General features: G+C 37.8%; 1 protein-coding gene across 1 annotated transcript in view; it reads left to right on the top strand.

Annotated features, from left to right (window-relative positions):
* Positions 1-16969, top strand: part of RIMS1 (regulating synaptic membrane exocytosis 1) — a 600054-nt gene that overhangs the window by 327811 nt on the left and 255274 nt on the right. The window contains exon 5 of the mRNA XM_040261377.1: positions 14727-15067. Within this exon, the coding sequence (XP_040117311.1) occupies positions 14727-15067 (341 nt within the window). The remainder of the gene's footprint in view (positions 1-14726; positions 15068-16969) is intronic.

Here is a 16969-nt window from a genome sequence, read left to right as displayed (position 1 = left end):
AGGTTGTTTACAAAATCCAGTCTGATGATTTTCTTCTTTTAGCTGGAACATTTACTTTGTTTACATTCTATGCCATGCCACTGTATTTGTGTTTAAATTTACCCTCTTGCTTTGTATTTTCTATTTACTGTATTATTACCTAATTTTTAGTTAATTATATATAGCATTCTATTATTCATTAGCTAATTAGTAATATTGAGTTGGCCAAGAAGTCCATTTTGGTTTTTCTATAAGATTGTAAGAAAAACCTAATTCTTTTATTTATTATCCAAAAAGATCTACTATTAGTATATTATTAGTGCTTAATATACATTAATATATCTACCACTTTCTGGAAAATACAAGGACCTTAATACCACATTAATGTGATGTATTACCCCCAATATTTATGCTATTATTGCAATTTATTCTAAGATAAGTATTTTAAATGATTCTTGCTTCTTGCCTTCAATATTCATTTAGATTTAACAACCATTGCTCTCCTTTCTTTACTGCATCTTGGTTTCCATCTGGCATCATTCTCCTTCTTCTGAAGCTTCACCTAAGTAATTCCTTTACTGTGCTTCAGTTGGTGATACATTCAGTTTTTATTAGAGTTAGAATGGCTTTATTTTCAAAGGACATTTATAGAACTCCATTTGGTGTTCATTTTCCCTCATTATGAAAGTATAATTGTACTGTCTTCTAACTTTTCTGTTGAGAGATCAGTTCTCAATCTCTGATTACTCCTTTGAAAATAATATCTCTTTTTTTTTTTCCTATGGCTGCTTTGAAGGTTGTCTGGTTTTCTTTGGTATTGTGTTGTGTTTTTTTGTATGTATTCTGCTTAGGGTTTGCAGCAATTCTTCAATATATGGCACGATGTCCTTCATTGGTGTCTTAGTCAATTCTGGCTGTGATAACAAAATACCATGGACTGAGTAGTTAAACAACAGTCTTTCATCTTTCACAGTTCTGGAGACTGCGACATTCCAAAATCAAGGTGCCCACTTCCAAGTACTGTCTCATAAGAGTTTAAGGCATCAACATGTGAATATAGCAGGAGCAGACATTCAGTCCAGAGCAGCTGATCTTGGAAAATCATGGCCTTCCATATAGCTTCTGCTCTCTACTTTATATTCTCTCCTTCTCTAATTACACATATGTTAACCTGTTTTCCCATGGTTCATGTCTCTCATACAAACATCCATGTTTTATAATTCACTACTTTTCTTTGCCCTATCTGAGTTCATCCTAATCTGAGTTCACTAATCCTATTTTCTATTTTGTCTAATTTGAAAGTAAACCAATCTACTGAGTACTTAAGTCTACTTTTTTTCAGTTCCAGAACTTTCATTTGCACCTTAGTTTCTGGTTCTCTGTTTAGATCCCTTCTCTTGTCATCTAACTTACTTAACATATTAATCACATTATCAGAATATCTGTTTTATGACTCCAATATTTGGATCTCCTGTTCCATTATGTTTCTGTCCTTCTCCTTCTTTCTCTCTCTGACTCCTTTTCTCTGTCTACGTCTCTTTCTGTCTCTTGCCAAGTGATATTGCCTTCTGTGATATGTAGTAATTTTTGTATAGATGCTATAGATTTTTCATGAAAATTTATGCATATAATTTGAGGCTTTCATGATGTTATAATACATCAAAAACAAGTACTTTTGCTTCTTCCAGGAAGTAAGGGTAAAGGCAGATCACTTTAATCCAATCAGCGATTGAGTTGGTTTGAAGTTGCAAAGCCATAAAGTGATCTAGGTCTAGGGGAGTCAGGGGAGGAAATGGTGGTATAAAGGTCCTGGGAGAACAACATAACTGGGGATCCATCCAAGGGGAACTACAGAGGGATACATTCACTGTCCATACTGTTGGAGAAAAAAGCCCCCACATTTCTCTTCTCCTTACCTCCAATCTCCTACTTACAATTCTTCTTTGTGAGAAATAGCACCTTAACAGTGCTGAGTTTTTCAGTCATTAAATATGATACAGGTCTCCATTAAATATGATACAGGTCTCCATAGTTTGGTTACACTATGATAGCAAATGCCGTCGACTGGATGGCTTAAACAGCACTCATGTGTTTATCGTGAGGCTGAGGAGTCCAAGGTTAAGGTGTCAGCAGAACTGGGGGCTGGTGAGAGCACTCACATGGCTTCCAGAGAGCTACTTCCTTGCTGTATCCTTGCCTGACCTTTTATCTATTGCTTCCATGGGCAGGAGCTGGGGGAAGAGCCATCTATCTCTCATGCTTCTTATAAGGATGCTAATTCTAGGTTTTTCAGATCAGAGTCCCACCCTTATCATCTCTTTCTTACAGGGCCCTATTGTCATATATAAGCAAATTAAGGGAGTTGGGACTTCACCGTATAAATTGGGGAGGGGGTCACAGTCCAGTCTACAGCAGTATTTATGAATTTTTCTCAGTAGCATTGTATAAATATTACTGTAGAGCTTTTTACATATATTGTTGCTAAATTAATCTTTAAGTATTTATATTGATTTTTGTATATTGACTTTGTGACTTACTGCTGGATAAAACCACTTCTTTTTATCCAGTAGTGTGTTTTGTTGATTCTTTAGGAATTCTTGCATGTTAGTATTACAATTATTACTTCTGTAAATAAGAATAGATTTACTCTTTCCTATATTTATGTTTTATTTATTTTCATTGCTTTATTGTGTTTGCTCTGATCTCTATTATAAGGTTCATAGTGGTGTTGAAACAGAAATCCTTGCTTTGTCCCTGATCTTAGGTAGAAAACATTTGACTTTCACATTAAATATACTGCTCGTGGTAAGTTCCTTGTAGATTTGATAAATGTTTTCTTAAAGACTTTTGCTTCTATGCTTTTCAGGGATTGTGGTTTTTAACTGTATTCTCTTATAGCAGGGTTTTCTTGTGTCATAAATTGAGTTTGAATGCTAAGTTGGCCAGATAAAATGAGTTCATAAGTTGAAGTGGTTCATCTTCCACTTTTTTACTAAAAAAATGTTGCATTATATTGGTATCATTTACTCTTTTAAATTTTTAAAATACTTTTCCATTAAAGATATCTGGTTCTGGAATTTTCATTGTATATTGTCTTTTAATTACGAATTCAACCATTTTACTACTTATGGAGCTATTCAGGTTTTCTATTTCTTCTTGTATTGCTTTTAGTAGTTTTAATTTTAATGGCATTTCTCTGTTTAATGCATGTTAATTAATTTATTAGAGCTTCCCAGGTGACAATAGTGGTAAAGAACCTGCCTGCCAATACAAGAAATGCAGGTTTGATCCTTGGGTTGGGAAGAGCCCCTGAAGTAGGAACTGGCAATCCACTCCAGTAACCTTGCTTGGAAAATTGCATGGACGGAAGAGACTGGTGAGCTGTGCCCATGCGGTCACAAAAAGGTGGACATGGCTGAGCCACTAGGCACACACATTTTATTTAAAGGCATAAATAAATACATAATTTATATATATAGTATACTAATTTATAAACATATTCTGTATATATAGTTTATATAATACATATTATATATTTATATATAATATATTTATATATAAATAAATATGTTGTTCATAATGTTCCCTTATTTATCTTTTTAATGAATCTAAGGTCTGTGGCCAGAGAAGGCAATGGCACCCCACTCCAGTACTCTTGCCTGGAAAATCCCATGGACGGAGGAGCCTGGTGGGCTGCAGTCCATGGGGTCTCTAGGAGTCGGACACAACTGAGTGACTTCACTTTCACTTTTCACTTTCATGCATTGGAGAAGGAAATGGCAACCCACTCCAGTGTTCTTGCCTGGAGAATCCCAGGGACCGGGAAGCTTGGTGGGCTGCCGTCTCTGGGGTCGCACAGAGTCGGACACAACTGAAGTGACTTAGCAGCAGCAGCAAGGTCTGTGGCACTGTCTCCTCTTTTTGTAATTCTATTTCCTGATTTTTTTAAATTTTTCAGTGAAGTGAGATGTTCATCAATTTTATTAGTCCTTTCAAAGAAGCCAGTTTCTAATTTCATTGATTTTCTCTAGGTTTCATTGATTTTTAAATTTTATGTGTAATGGGTTTACCCTCTCATCTTTATTGTTTTCTTCTTTATTTCATTATTCTTGTTAATTTTATTATGTTTGTTCTTTTTATTGTCAAAACTGAGATCATTGATTTTGTAATTTTTTTTTCTTTTGGAATGCAGTATTTTAAGCTATAATTTTCTAAAAAGTACGTTAACAACATCTCAGAAATTTTGATAAGTTGTATTTTATTAACATTTACACCAAAACCACATTTTAATTTCATGGTTTCTTCCTTGAAATTGGCATATTTAGATATGTGTTCCTTTATTTTCAAAATTAGGATATTCCAATATTTTTGTGATTGTTTTATAATTTTATTCAAGTACAAAATAAAATTATTATTCTATTATTTTTCTATATATTTTATATACATTATTCTATATATTTTTAATCTCATTCACTTAAATTTATATTTTGCATGTTTTATCCTGCAAATACTGTGTTAATCTAATAGACATGGATACCCATTTATTGTATAAGCTTCAAAAATACTTTATGGAACTTCACGGGCAGTCAGCAGTTAAGACACCACACTCTCAAGCACAGGTTCGATCCCTGGCCATTAAACTATGATCCTACATGTCACATGGCATGGCAAAAAGGGAGTTCTGATCAAAATGGAATAAGAGATGCAGAGAAGCAAGAACTCAGGCAGGTCCATGAGTTTAGGAATAGAATTCTCAAACAGAAAGAATACTTTACCAAAGAGACCAAAATTCTAAAAGAGATCCAAACAGAAATTTTGGAGCTGAAGACCTCAATTAAGGACATGAAGAATACATTAAAGACATTGGAAATAAAACAGACCATATGGAAGAATTAGTGAGCTCAAAGATGGAAGTCTAGAAACCATACACGCACAAGAGGAAAGAGAATAAGCCATTTTAAAAAAGAAGAAACTCTGCAAGAACTACCTAACCCTATTGGGAAGTGCAAAATTAAGAGAATAGTTATCCCAGGAGAAGAAAGAAGAAAAGAGTAAAGAATTTATTTAAAGAACTATTAATTGAGAATTTCCCAAACCTTAGGAACTGGACTTACCATTCCGTGAAACTGAGAACACCTAATTATCTCAATGCAAAAAGACCATTTCCAAGAGACGTTATATTAAAACTATTGAAAATCAATGACAAAGAATTTTAAAGTGGCTGGGGAAAAATGGATGGTCACTTGCAAAGTAACCTCTATTAGGCTGTCAGCAGATTTCTCAGCAGAAACTCTGCCATCTAAGGAAGGAGAATGACATTCTCAGAACACTGATAGAGGAAAAATGTCAGGCAAGAATACTCTATCCAGGAAAGTTACCCTGCAGACATGAAGGAGAAATAAAAGCTGTCTCAGACAGACAAAAGCTGAGGGAGTTCATCATCATCAGATTTACCTTACTAGAAAAGTTGGAAGGAGCTCTACTTGAAAAAAAAAAGCCAAAAGTACTTTGATGGGACCTCTCTGGCAGGCCAGTGGTTAAGACTTCACCTTCCAATGCAGGGACTGTGGTTTGATCCCTGATCTGGGAATTAAGATACCACATGTCTCACGGCCAAAAAAACAGAACTTAAAAAAAATAACAGAAGCAATATTATAACATATTAAATAAAGATGTTAAAAATTATCCATATCAAAAACAAATTTTTTTAAATACATAAATTTTGAATAAGTAGGTAAATAGAATCAGACTGAAGAGGTTCTTAATCAGAATAGGTTGTTAAAGAAGAAAAAACAATAAAAAAAAATAACAATAGCTACTTCAATTTGGTAACAAACTCACAACATAAGAAAAGAATTTGAGACAACAAAAATACAAATAGGGAAGAAAAAAAAGGATGATATCCATGTAGGCAAATGAAAATAAGATGTCATCTGCATAAAACAGATTATTTTATTTATGAGATATTAATAGAAAACCACCAAATTGAAATGACAGAAAACATAAAGAATCAATGGCGATATAGAACAACCAGAAAAGAAAAAAATAAAATGGCAACACTAAGTTCTCATTTATCAGTAATCACCTTAAATATAAGTAACTTAAATTCACCATTGAAAAGACACAGAGTGGCTAGATGGATTAAAAAACAGGACCAAACTATAGCTGTAAAGACAAACATAAGCTCAAAGAGAAGGGATGAAAGATTATATGCTAAGGAAATGGCAGCAAAAAGAGAGTATGGCCACTTTCATATCAGAGAAAATAGTCTTCACGCCAAAACAAAGATGGGCGTTATATAAAGAGGGGACAAGTCATCAAGACATAACAGTGACTAATATACATGCACCTCGAATAGAAGCATCAATACGTCAATGGATGGATCATCTGGAAAGAAAGTTAAAAAGGAGACAGAGGCCTAAAATGAAACATCAGACGTAATTGTGCTCAATCTCTCAGTTGTGTCCAACTCTTAGTGACCCCATGGACTGCAGCCTGCCAGGCTCCTTTGTCCATGGAATCTTTCAGGCAATCCTACTGCAATGAGTTGCCATTTCCTCATTCAGGGGATCTTCCCAACCCTGGCATCAAACCTATGGCCTCTGCATTGGCAGGCAGATTCCTTCCTAACTGTGCCAGCTGGGAATCCCCTTATACAAAAGGGACTTGATAGATTTATACAGAACATTCCATCCAAATGCATCAGAATACACAGTCTTTTCAAGTACACATGCAGCGTTGTTAGGATAGACCATAGATGGGGACACAAAAAACTTAAGAAGATTGGAATTGTATAAGAATCTTTTCTAATCACAAAGGTATGAGATTAGAGATCAACTAAAGCTGGAAAGCTGGAAAATCACAAAACATGAAGACTAAACAACATGCTACTGAACAACTATTGTGTCAACAAAGAAATCAAAGGATATGGAGTAAAGGGAACCCTCAGGTACTGTTGGTGAGATTGTAAATTGGTGAAGCTAATATGGAGAATTCTTTACCAGTTGAGCTACCAGGGAAGCCCTAAGGAATTATAGGTGTTCCCCCCAAAATTACAAATATTACTACCATATGATCTAGCTATTCCACTTCTGGATGTTTTATTCAAAGATTATAAAAGCACTAATTTGAAAAAAAATGCCCCCCTATATTCACCATAGCATTATCCACAGTAGTCAAACACAGAAACAACCTTAGTGCCTGTCAACAGATGAATGTATAAAGGAGATGTGTCTCTTACAACGGAATATTACTCAGCCATTAGAAAAGATATTTATTTTTTCCATTTGTGACTACATGGATTGATCTTGAGGGCATCATGCTAAGTGAAATAAGTCAAACAGAGAAAGACAAATAATTTCACGCATAAGTGCAATATAATAAAACAAGGAAACAAATAAAATGAATGAACAAACCAAACAAAGCCAGAAGTTACAGGGAACAGACTATCAGTTAACAGAGTGAAGGGGAGGCTGGGGAGGCTGAAATGAGTAAAGGTGGTCAACTCGATGGTGACAGGTGGAAACTAAATTTTTGGCGGTGAGCATGCAGTCCTGTATACAGAATTCAAGATAAAATATTGTACATATGAAACTTATGTGATGTTATAAATCAAAAGAATAAAAAGTACTTCAATATTACTTGTGAATTTCCATAATGCCAGTTATCTATTGACCAAGTAATACCTATAATAAGAGTCATTTTACTCAGAGTAGAATATTTGATTAGACTTTATACACTTTCTTTCACTAGAAGGGGCTTCCCAGGTGGCGCTAGTAGTAAAGAGCCTGCCTGGTAATGCAGGAGACATGAGACACAGATTCGATCCCTGAGTTGGCAAGATTCTCCTGGGGGAGGGCATGGCAACCCACTCCCGTATTCTTGCCTGGGGAATCCCATGGACAAAGGAGCCTAGTGGGCTCTGTATAGTCCATGGGGTTGCAAAGAGTCAGACACGACGGAAGCGACTGAGCACGCACACATGCATGTCATTAAAAATGGCAAATTTGAACTTACTTGTGAATTCTCATACAGAGGTCCTCAATACTGCCCTTGCAAACAACAGATATGATTCTGCTCCTTAAATTAAGATTATAGCGATAATAATTGCCACAATTTATTAAATGTCAATAAACTTACCGAATGCCAGGAAAGGAGTATGAGTCGGGACCTCTCAAATAAGGACTGTGCATTTCTAGATGCTAGTAAAACACAAAAGTTAGACAAATAAATACAATTCAGTCTTGTGCTGTATATGAGAAGAGATACACCACCAACAAAATGACACAAAAAGATAACCTACAGGGCTTAAAAAACACGTATAGCAAAAATGAACGCAAACAGCAGAGTAGTAACCCCCAACAGTCCTATTCACATGATGCCAGCCCCTGTATGCCAGCTGCTGTGCAGTACTACTTTTCAAGGTACTGCACTGTAAAATTAAAATGTTTTCTTTTTGTGTTTTTGTGTATTGTTTGTGTGAAAAATATTACAAATCTATTACAGTACATTGCTGTAAAACCCACAGTGTTAGCTGGGCTAACCTTATTGAACTTACAGACTGGACTTATGAACAAGCGCTTTGAACAGAACTCACACTTATGTAGGGAACTTACTGTGTTAGAATTCAATTCAAAAAAATTTTCACCTGAGTCTCTTCATTTTGTCCCCAACACAGTAGCTAGAAGGATCCTATTAAAACATAACACATTAGGTCACTTCCCTGCTCAAAACCTTCCAAGAGTTTCCATTACTCTCATTATGAAAGTCAGTCTTCACCATGACTCCCGAAGATCCACTCAGTCTGACCCTAATTGCTTGGTGAACCTACTACAGGGCTCCACCTTCACTGCCTTGAAATCAAAAGGTTTATGTCTCTTCAAAATCGTCTTCACTTGCTATTGTTACAGCTGGACTTTTTCAATACCTCTCTCAGCAAAATGTTTCCGACAGCTAGTCTGAAGATAAACCAACCCTGTCCACAATCACACAGAATGCCTGTTCTTTTTCATTTTTTTTCTATTGCACATCTCACTACCCAGCATTCCTCATCTATTTACTATCATTTTTTGTTTTCGTCTGTCTTTTTCACTGGAATGTGAACTCCACATGTCATTTTGTTCACTGCTGTAGGCCCATGCTGCTGCTGCTGCTCAGTCACTTCAGTCGTGTCCGACTCTGTGCGACCCCATGGACCGCAGCCCATCAGGCTCCCCCGTCCCTGGGATTCTCCAGGCAAGAACACTGGAATGGGTTGCCATTTCCTTTTCCAATGTGTGAAAGTGAAGTCGCTCAGTCGTGTCCGACTCTTAGCGACCCCATGGACTGTAGTCTACCAATCTCCTCCATCCATGGGATTTTCCAGGCAAGAGTACTGGAGTGGGGTGCCATTGCCTTCTCCCTGTAGGCCCATAGCCTAGAAAAAAAAAAAAAATTACATTACAGAAACCTTTGTTTAAATCAGAAATATGTCCAGAGTATGGCACTTTTTACAGGAAAATGAAAAGACTTCTACCTTTAACTAAAGTCATCTCCAGTGAGTTTTTGTTTGCTGTTAATAATTCATATGTATTGAGTGCTTTCCATGTGCTAAACAAGGTTGTATACATTCTCTCACTGACTAAATCCTAACACATGGTCTGTGAAAGCATCACTATTATTATTTTCCCTATTTTATGCATGAGTAAACTGAAATATAGAGAGATGATGTAACGTCCTCATTAGCAGAGCAGGAGGATGGGTCATCATTTTCAACGGTCACACTCCCTTTGACGCGCAGTGACCCACACAGATAGTTAAACAGGAGCAGTGAGAGACCCGCCATCAGGCAGCCCACGTGGAAGCCATCAAGATGAGGGCTGTGCGTCATAATTTAACTAATGCAGTTGGATTAATAAGTGCACTGGAACATCTCTCTGTTTCTCTTAGGAACAAAATACAAGTTTCTTGATGGCTTTGTATGCTACAGAGAGCCCCCCCAAATGTTACACGTATGATTAACAAGGCGATGATGATGGAAATGATTAGTTGTTAGTAATAATTACACAGTACCACGTTATCAGTGCCTCGTAAGCTCTTACTGTCTGTCCGGCTCTGTGCCGAGTGATTTAGATGAATTATGTCATTAATTCCTGCAACGTCTCAGTGAGTTAGGAACTGCCAGGATCCCAAGTTTGCTTACGGAGGCTATGAGAGGGACTAGAGTAAACAGCAAACAAGAGGTGAATCTGAGGGGAGAACCTGGGCTGTTTAGACACCACATGCTTCTTTCAAGTTCAGTGATGAGATTAAAGATTATCCAGTACCTCATGTCAAGATTGTTAGCTGTGAGGGAAAGACAGTCACTTTAGATCCCTGTCTCTGGTCACATATCAAGATAAGTTCTGAGGGATCAAGAATTAACTTGTAACATATTAAATCATGTAAAAAGCCAATGAAAATAAAAGTGAATATTTATCACAGCATTTTTGGTGCTAAATTAGAAGCAACAGAAGAATAATTAAGGAAGAGCACCACAGATTAGACAACGTAAAATGAAAAGTCATCTTTGTAACAAAAAAATAGTTGATGTGACAAGTAACAATTTGAAAACTCTATCAAATAGTTATTAAATGTGTAAGAAAATGCTACTAACTCAATTGATAAATACACAAAAGCCTGGGGCAGTTAATATCCTAATGGGTATGTAGAAACATTGGTACAACTGAAATGAACAAAAGTAATAAAATCATCAATAAATGGCAGTAAATGATCACTGTACACCATTCAACTTTTAAACATATATTATGAATATAGTTAAGAGGTAAATATACCAGCAGACATGTATATATATATATACATACATATATATATATATATATATATATATACACACCTATATATACATATATACCTATATATACATATGTCTTCTCTTCTTTGAAAAAAAATCAGTTAAGGATCCCCAAATCACTTGTGGATTTTTGTACAGTTACAAGCAAGCATAATAGTTAACAATCAATTAAAAACAGAATCTTTAAATACAAATAACTGCATAGATTATTAGAAATTAATTGGTTATTTTTATACATGTCTGCAATGTTTGATATGAACTGTGTTGAAAGATATGACTAATCTTTTACTTTTAATTAATTTTTAAACACAAATATAAAAATATGTGGTATACAAATGATTAAGATGTAGAAAAATTTGGTATTAAACAAGAGTTTTCCTAACTGTTAAAGTTTGACAAATATAATATCACAGATTTAAATGAATAAATAATATTACAAAATGCTGAAGTAGATGCTTCTACTAACCATTAACTGTAACTTTTTAAATAAATTAAAAATAAAATTAAGTGAATTGTAAAATTTAATTGACTTCAACAGTACGTGAATATGGAACTTCCAGATGTTCAAGCTGGATTTAGAAATGGCAGAGGAAACAGAGATCAAATTGCCAACATCCGTTGGATCATACATAAAGCAAGAGAGTTCCAGAAAAACATCTACTTCTTTATTGACTATGCCAAAGCCTTTGTGTGGATCACAACAAACTGTGGAAAATTCCTCAAGAGATGGAAATATCAGACCACCTTTCCTGCCTTCTGAGAAATTTGTATGCAGGTCAAGAAACAACAGTTAGAACTGGACATGGAAAAATGGACTGCTTCAAAATTAGAAAAGGAACGCAGGTTTTAAAGCACATAACGTCTGATAAAAAAAAATTAGAAAAGGAGTACATCATGACTGTATATTGTCACCCTACTTGTTTAACTTCTATGGAGAGTACATCATGCAAAATGACAGGCTGGATGAAGCACAAGTTGGAATCAAGATTGCTGGGAGAAATATCAATAACCTTAGATATGCAGGTGACACCACTCTTATGGCCGAAAGCAAAGAAGAACTAAAGAGCCTCTTGATGAAAGTGAAAAAGGAGAGGGGAAATATTGGCTTAAAACTCAACATTCAGAAAACTAAGATCATGGTATCTGGTCCCATCAATTCATGGCAAATAGATGGGGAAACAATGGAAACAGTGACAGACTATTTTCTTAGGCTCCAAAATCACTGCAGATGGTGACTGCAGCCATGAAATTAAAAGATGCTTGCTCCTTGGAAGAAAAGCTATGACCGACCTAGATAGCCTATTAAAAAAGCAGAGACATTACTTTGCCAACAAAGGTCTGTTTAGTCAAAGCTATGGTTTTTCCAGTAGTCATGTATGGATGTGAGAGCTGGACCATAAAGAAAGCTGAGCACCAAAGGATTGATGGTTTTGAACTGTGGTGTTGGAAAAGACTTGAGAGTCCCTTGGACTGCAAGGAGATTCAACCCGTCCAACCTAAAGGAAATCAACCCTGAATATTCATTGGAAGGACTGATGCTGAAGTTGAAGCTCTAATACTTTGGCCACCTGATGTGAAGAACTGACTCATTGGAAAAGACCCTGATGCTGAGAAAGATTGAAGGCAGCAAGAGGAGGGGACAACAGAGAATGAGATGGTTGGATGGCATCACCAATTCCATGGACATGTGTTTGAGCAAGCCCTTGGATTTGGCAATATATAGGGAAGGCTGGTGGGCTGTAGTCCATGGGGTTGCAAAGAGCTGGACATGACTAAGTGCCTGAACTGAACTGAATTAATAAAAAGCACATTATATTTGCTTTTATTAGTCCTACAGCAGTTCTGCACATATTCAAAATTTGGAACTTGTCCAAATATGACAATTACTTTTTATTAGTTCATTTTATGATTCTTAAAGTCATGAAACAATCAAATAAAACTGATAAAAATTTTATAAGAAATATGCAGATGTGTGATGAATCGTATAGTCTCCTTCCTGCTCTTTTTCTGCCTGTTTACTCAGCTTAATTTCATTTTGGAACTTGTGTAATAATTGCAAATTTTGCTGTGTTCTGTAAAGTTTTAAAGGAAAGGTATATTTATCCTAAGAACACCTTAATGTTTTTGTAGGAAAGAAACTAACTTGGTGCTAAGTAATACTTTGCAAATTATTAGTGTAATCAATACAATATTAATATCTACTTAGTTACTGTGAAATAGTCAAAATTTCATATCAATGTCCTAGAACTCTATGAATTCAGACTTTCTCTTCCCTGTCTTAGCAACCAATGAGGCAGCCAAAGAGGAAGGGTGTCACCTGTCCTCATTCAGGGTCTGGGCAGAGGAGACATGGTGTCACTGTTGATGGAAGTCCTGGTTATAGGCCATCATCCTTATGACATTATCACTGATACCTCCACATTCAATCAGTCAGAAGTTGAGGGACCTTATTTACAACATCAAGGAGATGGACATATGCTGTGCAAAGTATAGCCATATTTGGCAAGCATGTTAAATTGAAGTTCCACTCCATACATCCTGTCTTTTGCTATAGGCATACACAGGAATTTGCTCATCTTGTCTAACATCTCAGTAGATGGGAAGTCCATTATTTAATACACTGTGCAGATGTTATAATTAAATGATTTTGTGGACCAAATTTTCTTTGTTTTATGACCCAAGGAAATATAGAAGGCCGAGTTAAGTGTCGGCCTTAAACATATTATAGCAAATATATTTGCTACATCTTATTTTCCCCATATTATTAATTCATTTGAATTTTCTTGGTTGGAAAGAAGGAGTTCTCAACAGTTCGTCTGCAATATTTTTCTTTTTAAAATGTATTTCTTTTATTCTCATTTCTTTATTATCACTTTAGCTTTAGTCTTATAAACAGTAAGAAGTGATCATTTTCCTCATATCCATTGGAAAGTTTTCAGTATTCTATTTTCTTCTTTTTGCCAATTAAATGCTGCTTCTTCTACTGTCTTGCATTGCTTCTCACTTGACGTATCTAGGATTTATCCATCCTTAAGCGATATATTTGAGTGGCTGTTGACTTAGTCTTATTAGTGGAAATGGGCACGTAGAGGTAGGTCATCAGCCTTCCTGGAGGTGCTGTGTCTGAAATACAAAGAAAAGCCTGAAGTGCATGCCGAGAAGAGTAAGTGAGGCGGGCTTGGCTGTTGTATTATTATTCATTATGTCTATGAACACCATTGTTCCTATTATTAACCTTCACTGTAAGCGTGCCCAAGAAGAGAGCAGCTATATAGATTTTAAGTGGTGATACATTTCATAATTTATCAGCGGATGTATTTCCCAGTGATGATTCCAAAATAGCTCTTACAGCTGAGCTTAGTTGATTACTAGTAAACTAGAGAACATGTATAGCCTGTCCTGTTCTTTAGCGACTATCTTTCATTGTTTGTTAATTCCTCCTGAATATCTTAGAATATTGATTTTAATAATGAATGGTTCTTGAGAAGACAGATAGCTTCTAAATCCTTTGACACACTGAGGTGTATGTACATTAATATTAATTCCATGGTTCCCTACAACATTTTTCTAATCAATCAAGTACCTTGCTTAGACCATTTTTATGAATATATTTTAAATGAAACTTCAGAGTCAGTCATTCAAAATGTGATGAATGCATAGTAATAGGAAACTCGGAATCATAGATTATGAATACCAAGAAAGAGTCTGTTCTGGTTAACCTAAGTCTATGGTTTCCAATGGGTCATGCTGCAGGCATTCATACACTTGTTCAGGGGTCATTTTCCTAAGACCTGTTCAAGGATCAACATAAAGATGACAACCATTCTGTTTGGCCTTAAGAGATATTTTAGTGTGATGAAAATAAAATATTTCCACAGCACAGAAAATTTACACCCTTTTTCTCTTCTTCAAATAGGTTATGTGGGTATGCAATTTGTGTCGGAAGCAACAGGAACTCTTAACCAAGTCAGGGGCGTGGTTCTTCGGCAGCGGCCCTCAGCAGCCCAGTCAGGACGGAACGCTCAGCGACACGGCTACAGGGGCGGGTTCCGAGGCGCCTAGAGAGAAGAAAGCCCGGCTCCAAGAGCGCTCGAGGTCGCAGACCCCCCTGAGCAGCGCCGCAGCCTCCGCTCAGGACCAGGCTGGTCCGGGCGCACAGATGGACAGGACCAAGGGCGCCGAGCCCGCCCCGCAAGCCGGGGTCCCTGAGCAGAAGCAGGCATCCTCCAGATCTAGAAGCGAGCCTCCCAGGGACAGGTAAGAGGTCAGCAACCCACAGGCCTAAAGGGCAAAATCTTAAATGGAGATCAAACCCATCTTCAGGAAACAAACCGCTTAGGGTATGCAGAAAGGGTGCCTCTCAGACTCAACCAGAAAGGTGATAGGGAGCCCGCTGCCTTTGTCTCTCTCTAGAACGCATCTTTCCTTAGGAGGCCTTTGCTGAGAAGCTTGTCTTTCATGTGTCCCATGGAGGTAAACAAGGGCTACCTGGTTGGTAGTCAGGGCCCTTGAGAGAATGAGCCAAGCCTGAAGGAGTGGCTGGCTGTCTTGTTTTATATTTCATTGTTTAAAGTGTACTATTAACTTCCAACCCTTTGGTGAGAACAGCCATTGGCTGTTTTTGGCTGTTAGAGTGAGTCCTGCAGTTGAATATGTGCTCTGAGAGAAGAATATGGGGAACAGACACACTTAGGGCTGGGGGTGCAGCAGCAAAGGCTTCCTGGAGGGTGCTTTCTTCTACACTGAGCTTTGAAGGTGACTAGAGATGAGCCAGGTGAAGCAAGGGATGAGTGCACAGGTGTCTGGCCGGAAGGAAGAGTGGGACCACCCAGAGGATGCTCTTGGCTGGAGGGTGAGTTGGAGAGGGGGGAGCAGGGGATGATGGTCACACTGGGCCTTTTAGACAGATTCAATTTCACAGACTTTATCCTGAAAACAATGGAATGCAATGGAGGCTTGTAAGCTTGGGCTCACGTGATGAGCTTATTAATTTCAATTTGTCTACTGTATCATTCATTCAAAAGCCTGTATTGTTGACCAGACAGGATGCTGTGCAGTAGGTGGGGACAGCGTTAACAAGGGGGAATATAGCCCTTTTCTTCCCAAGGCTGGGAGTCTGGGACACCTGACGGTTAGCACTAGATGTGGCTGCCTTCGTCTGTGTGACCCTTATATATTCCACTGGGTGGGAGGACAGGATCCGAGGGTAGGATCTAAGGAAGGTTTCTGATCTCCTTGTCAAACAGAACTCTCACAATAAGCTCAAAGACTTCAAAGCTGAACTGATCTGGATTCCAGGCCTGGCTCTGTCACCAGGGATTCTCACGGGCACCTTGGAGGACTGAGTGAGCACCTGTGCTCAGCAGCAGCAGGCCCATGGGAGGCCGCTAGTGAATGCAGACTGTAGGCACCAAGTGTTTACCATTACCGAACACTGCAGGAGCCAGAGGGCATCAAGATGACTGGTGCATGGTGCCTTTCCATTCAGATCCTGGGAAAGAGACCACACCGTCCCTTAGGGAAGACAGAGCTCTGGGCAGTGAACTGGCGCAGAGGGCTGACATGATCAGAGCTAGACAATACAAACACACGTCCTTTGGAGGCCGCAGGAAAGGGGAGCACCTCTGAACACAGGCAGACAGGACACCCAGAAGTTGTGGGATGGGCAGGCAAAATAGGAGAGACCATGATGGCCAGACACGAGAGCCACCCTGGTGATGGCCAGACCTGCAGCATGGTGACAAAGTGCTGTGGGTTAAGGAGAGAAAAGATGCTGAAAGGGCAGCTCACGATTGGTCAGAAAAGGATTTCTTTTAAAGGAGAGGAAGAGTTTGGAGGTATAGAGTTTCCAAAGAGAAAATTTGAGTCCTGCTTATGATGATCTGTGAAAAACGACAAAGAATTCGAGAGTAGGCACCAAGGAGAGGCTTTTCAATGAAATCTGAAAAAGACTGATAAGGGCAAATAGCTTTTCTGGTGATATAAATGACTTGCTGATTATAATACCAAAGACAACAGTGAGGATGTTGGGGCTGGAGAAGGAGGAAGAGGGGGACCTGGTTGGTAGTCAGGGCCCTTGAGAGAATGAGCCAAGCCTGAAGGAGTGGCTGCCTGTCTTGTTTTATATTTCATTGTTTAAAAATTTTTATTATTGGAGTG

Source organism: Oryx dammah, unplaced genomic scaffold (assembly GCF_014754425.2).
Source record: "Oryx dammah isolate SB20612 unplaced genomic scaffold, SCBI_Odam_1.1 HiC_scaffold_19, whole genome shotgun sequence".
Lineage (NCBI taxonomy): Eukaryota > Metazoa > Chordata > Mammalia > Artiodactyla > Bovidae > Oryx > Oryx dammah.
The sequence above is the reverse complement of the archived record's forward strand: the minus strand, read 5'-3'. Positions and strand labels throughout refer to the sequence as shown.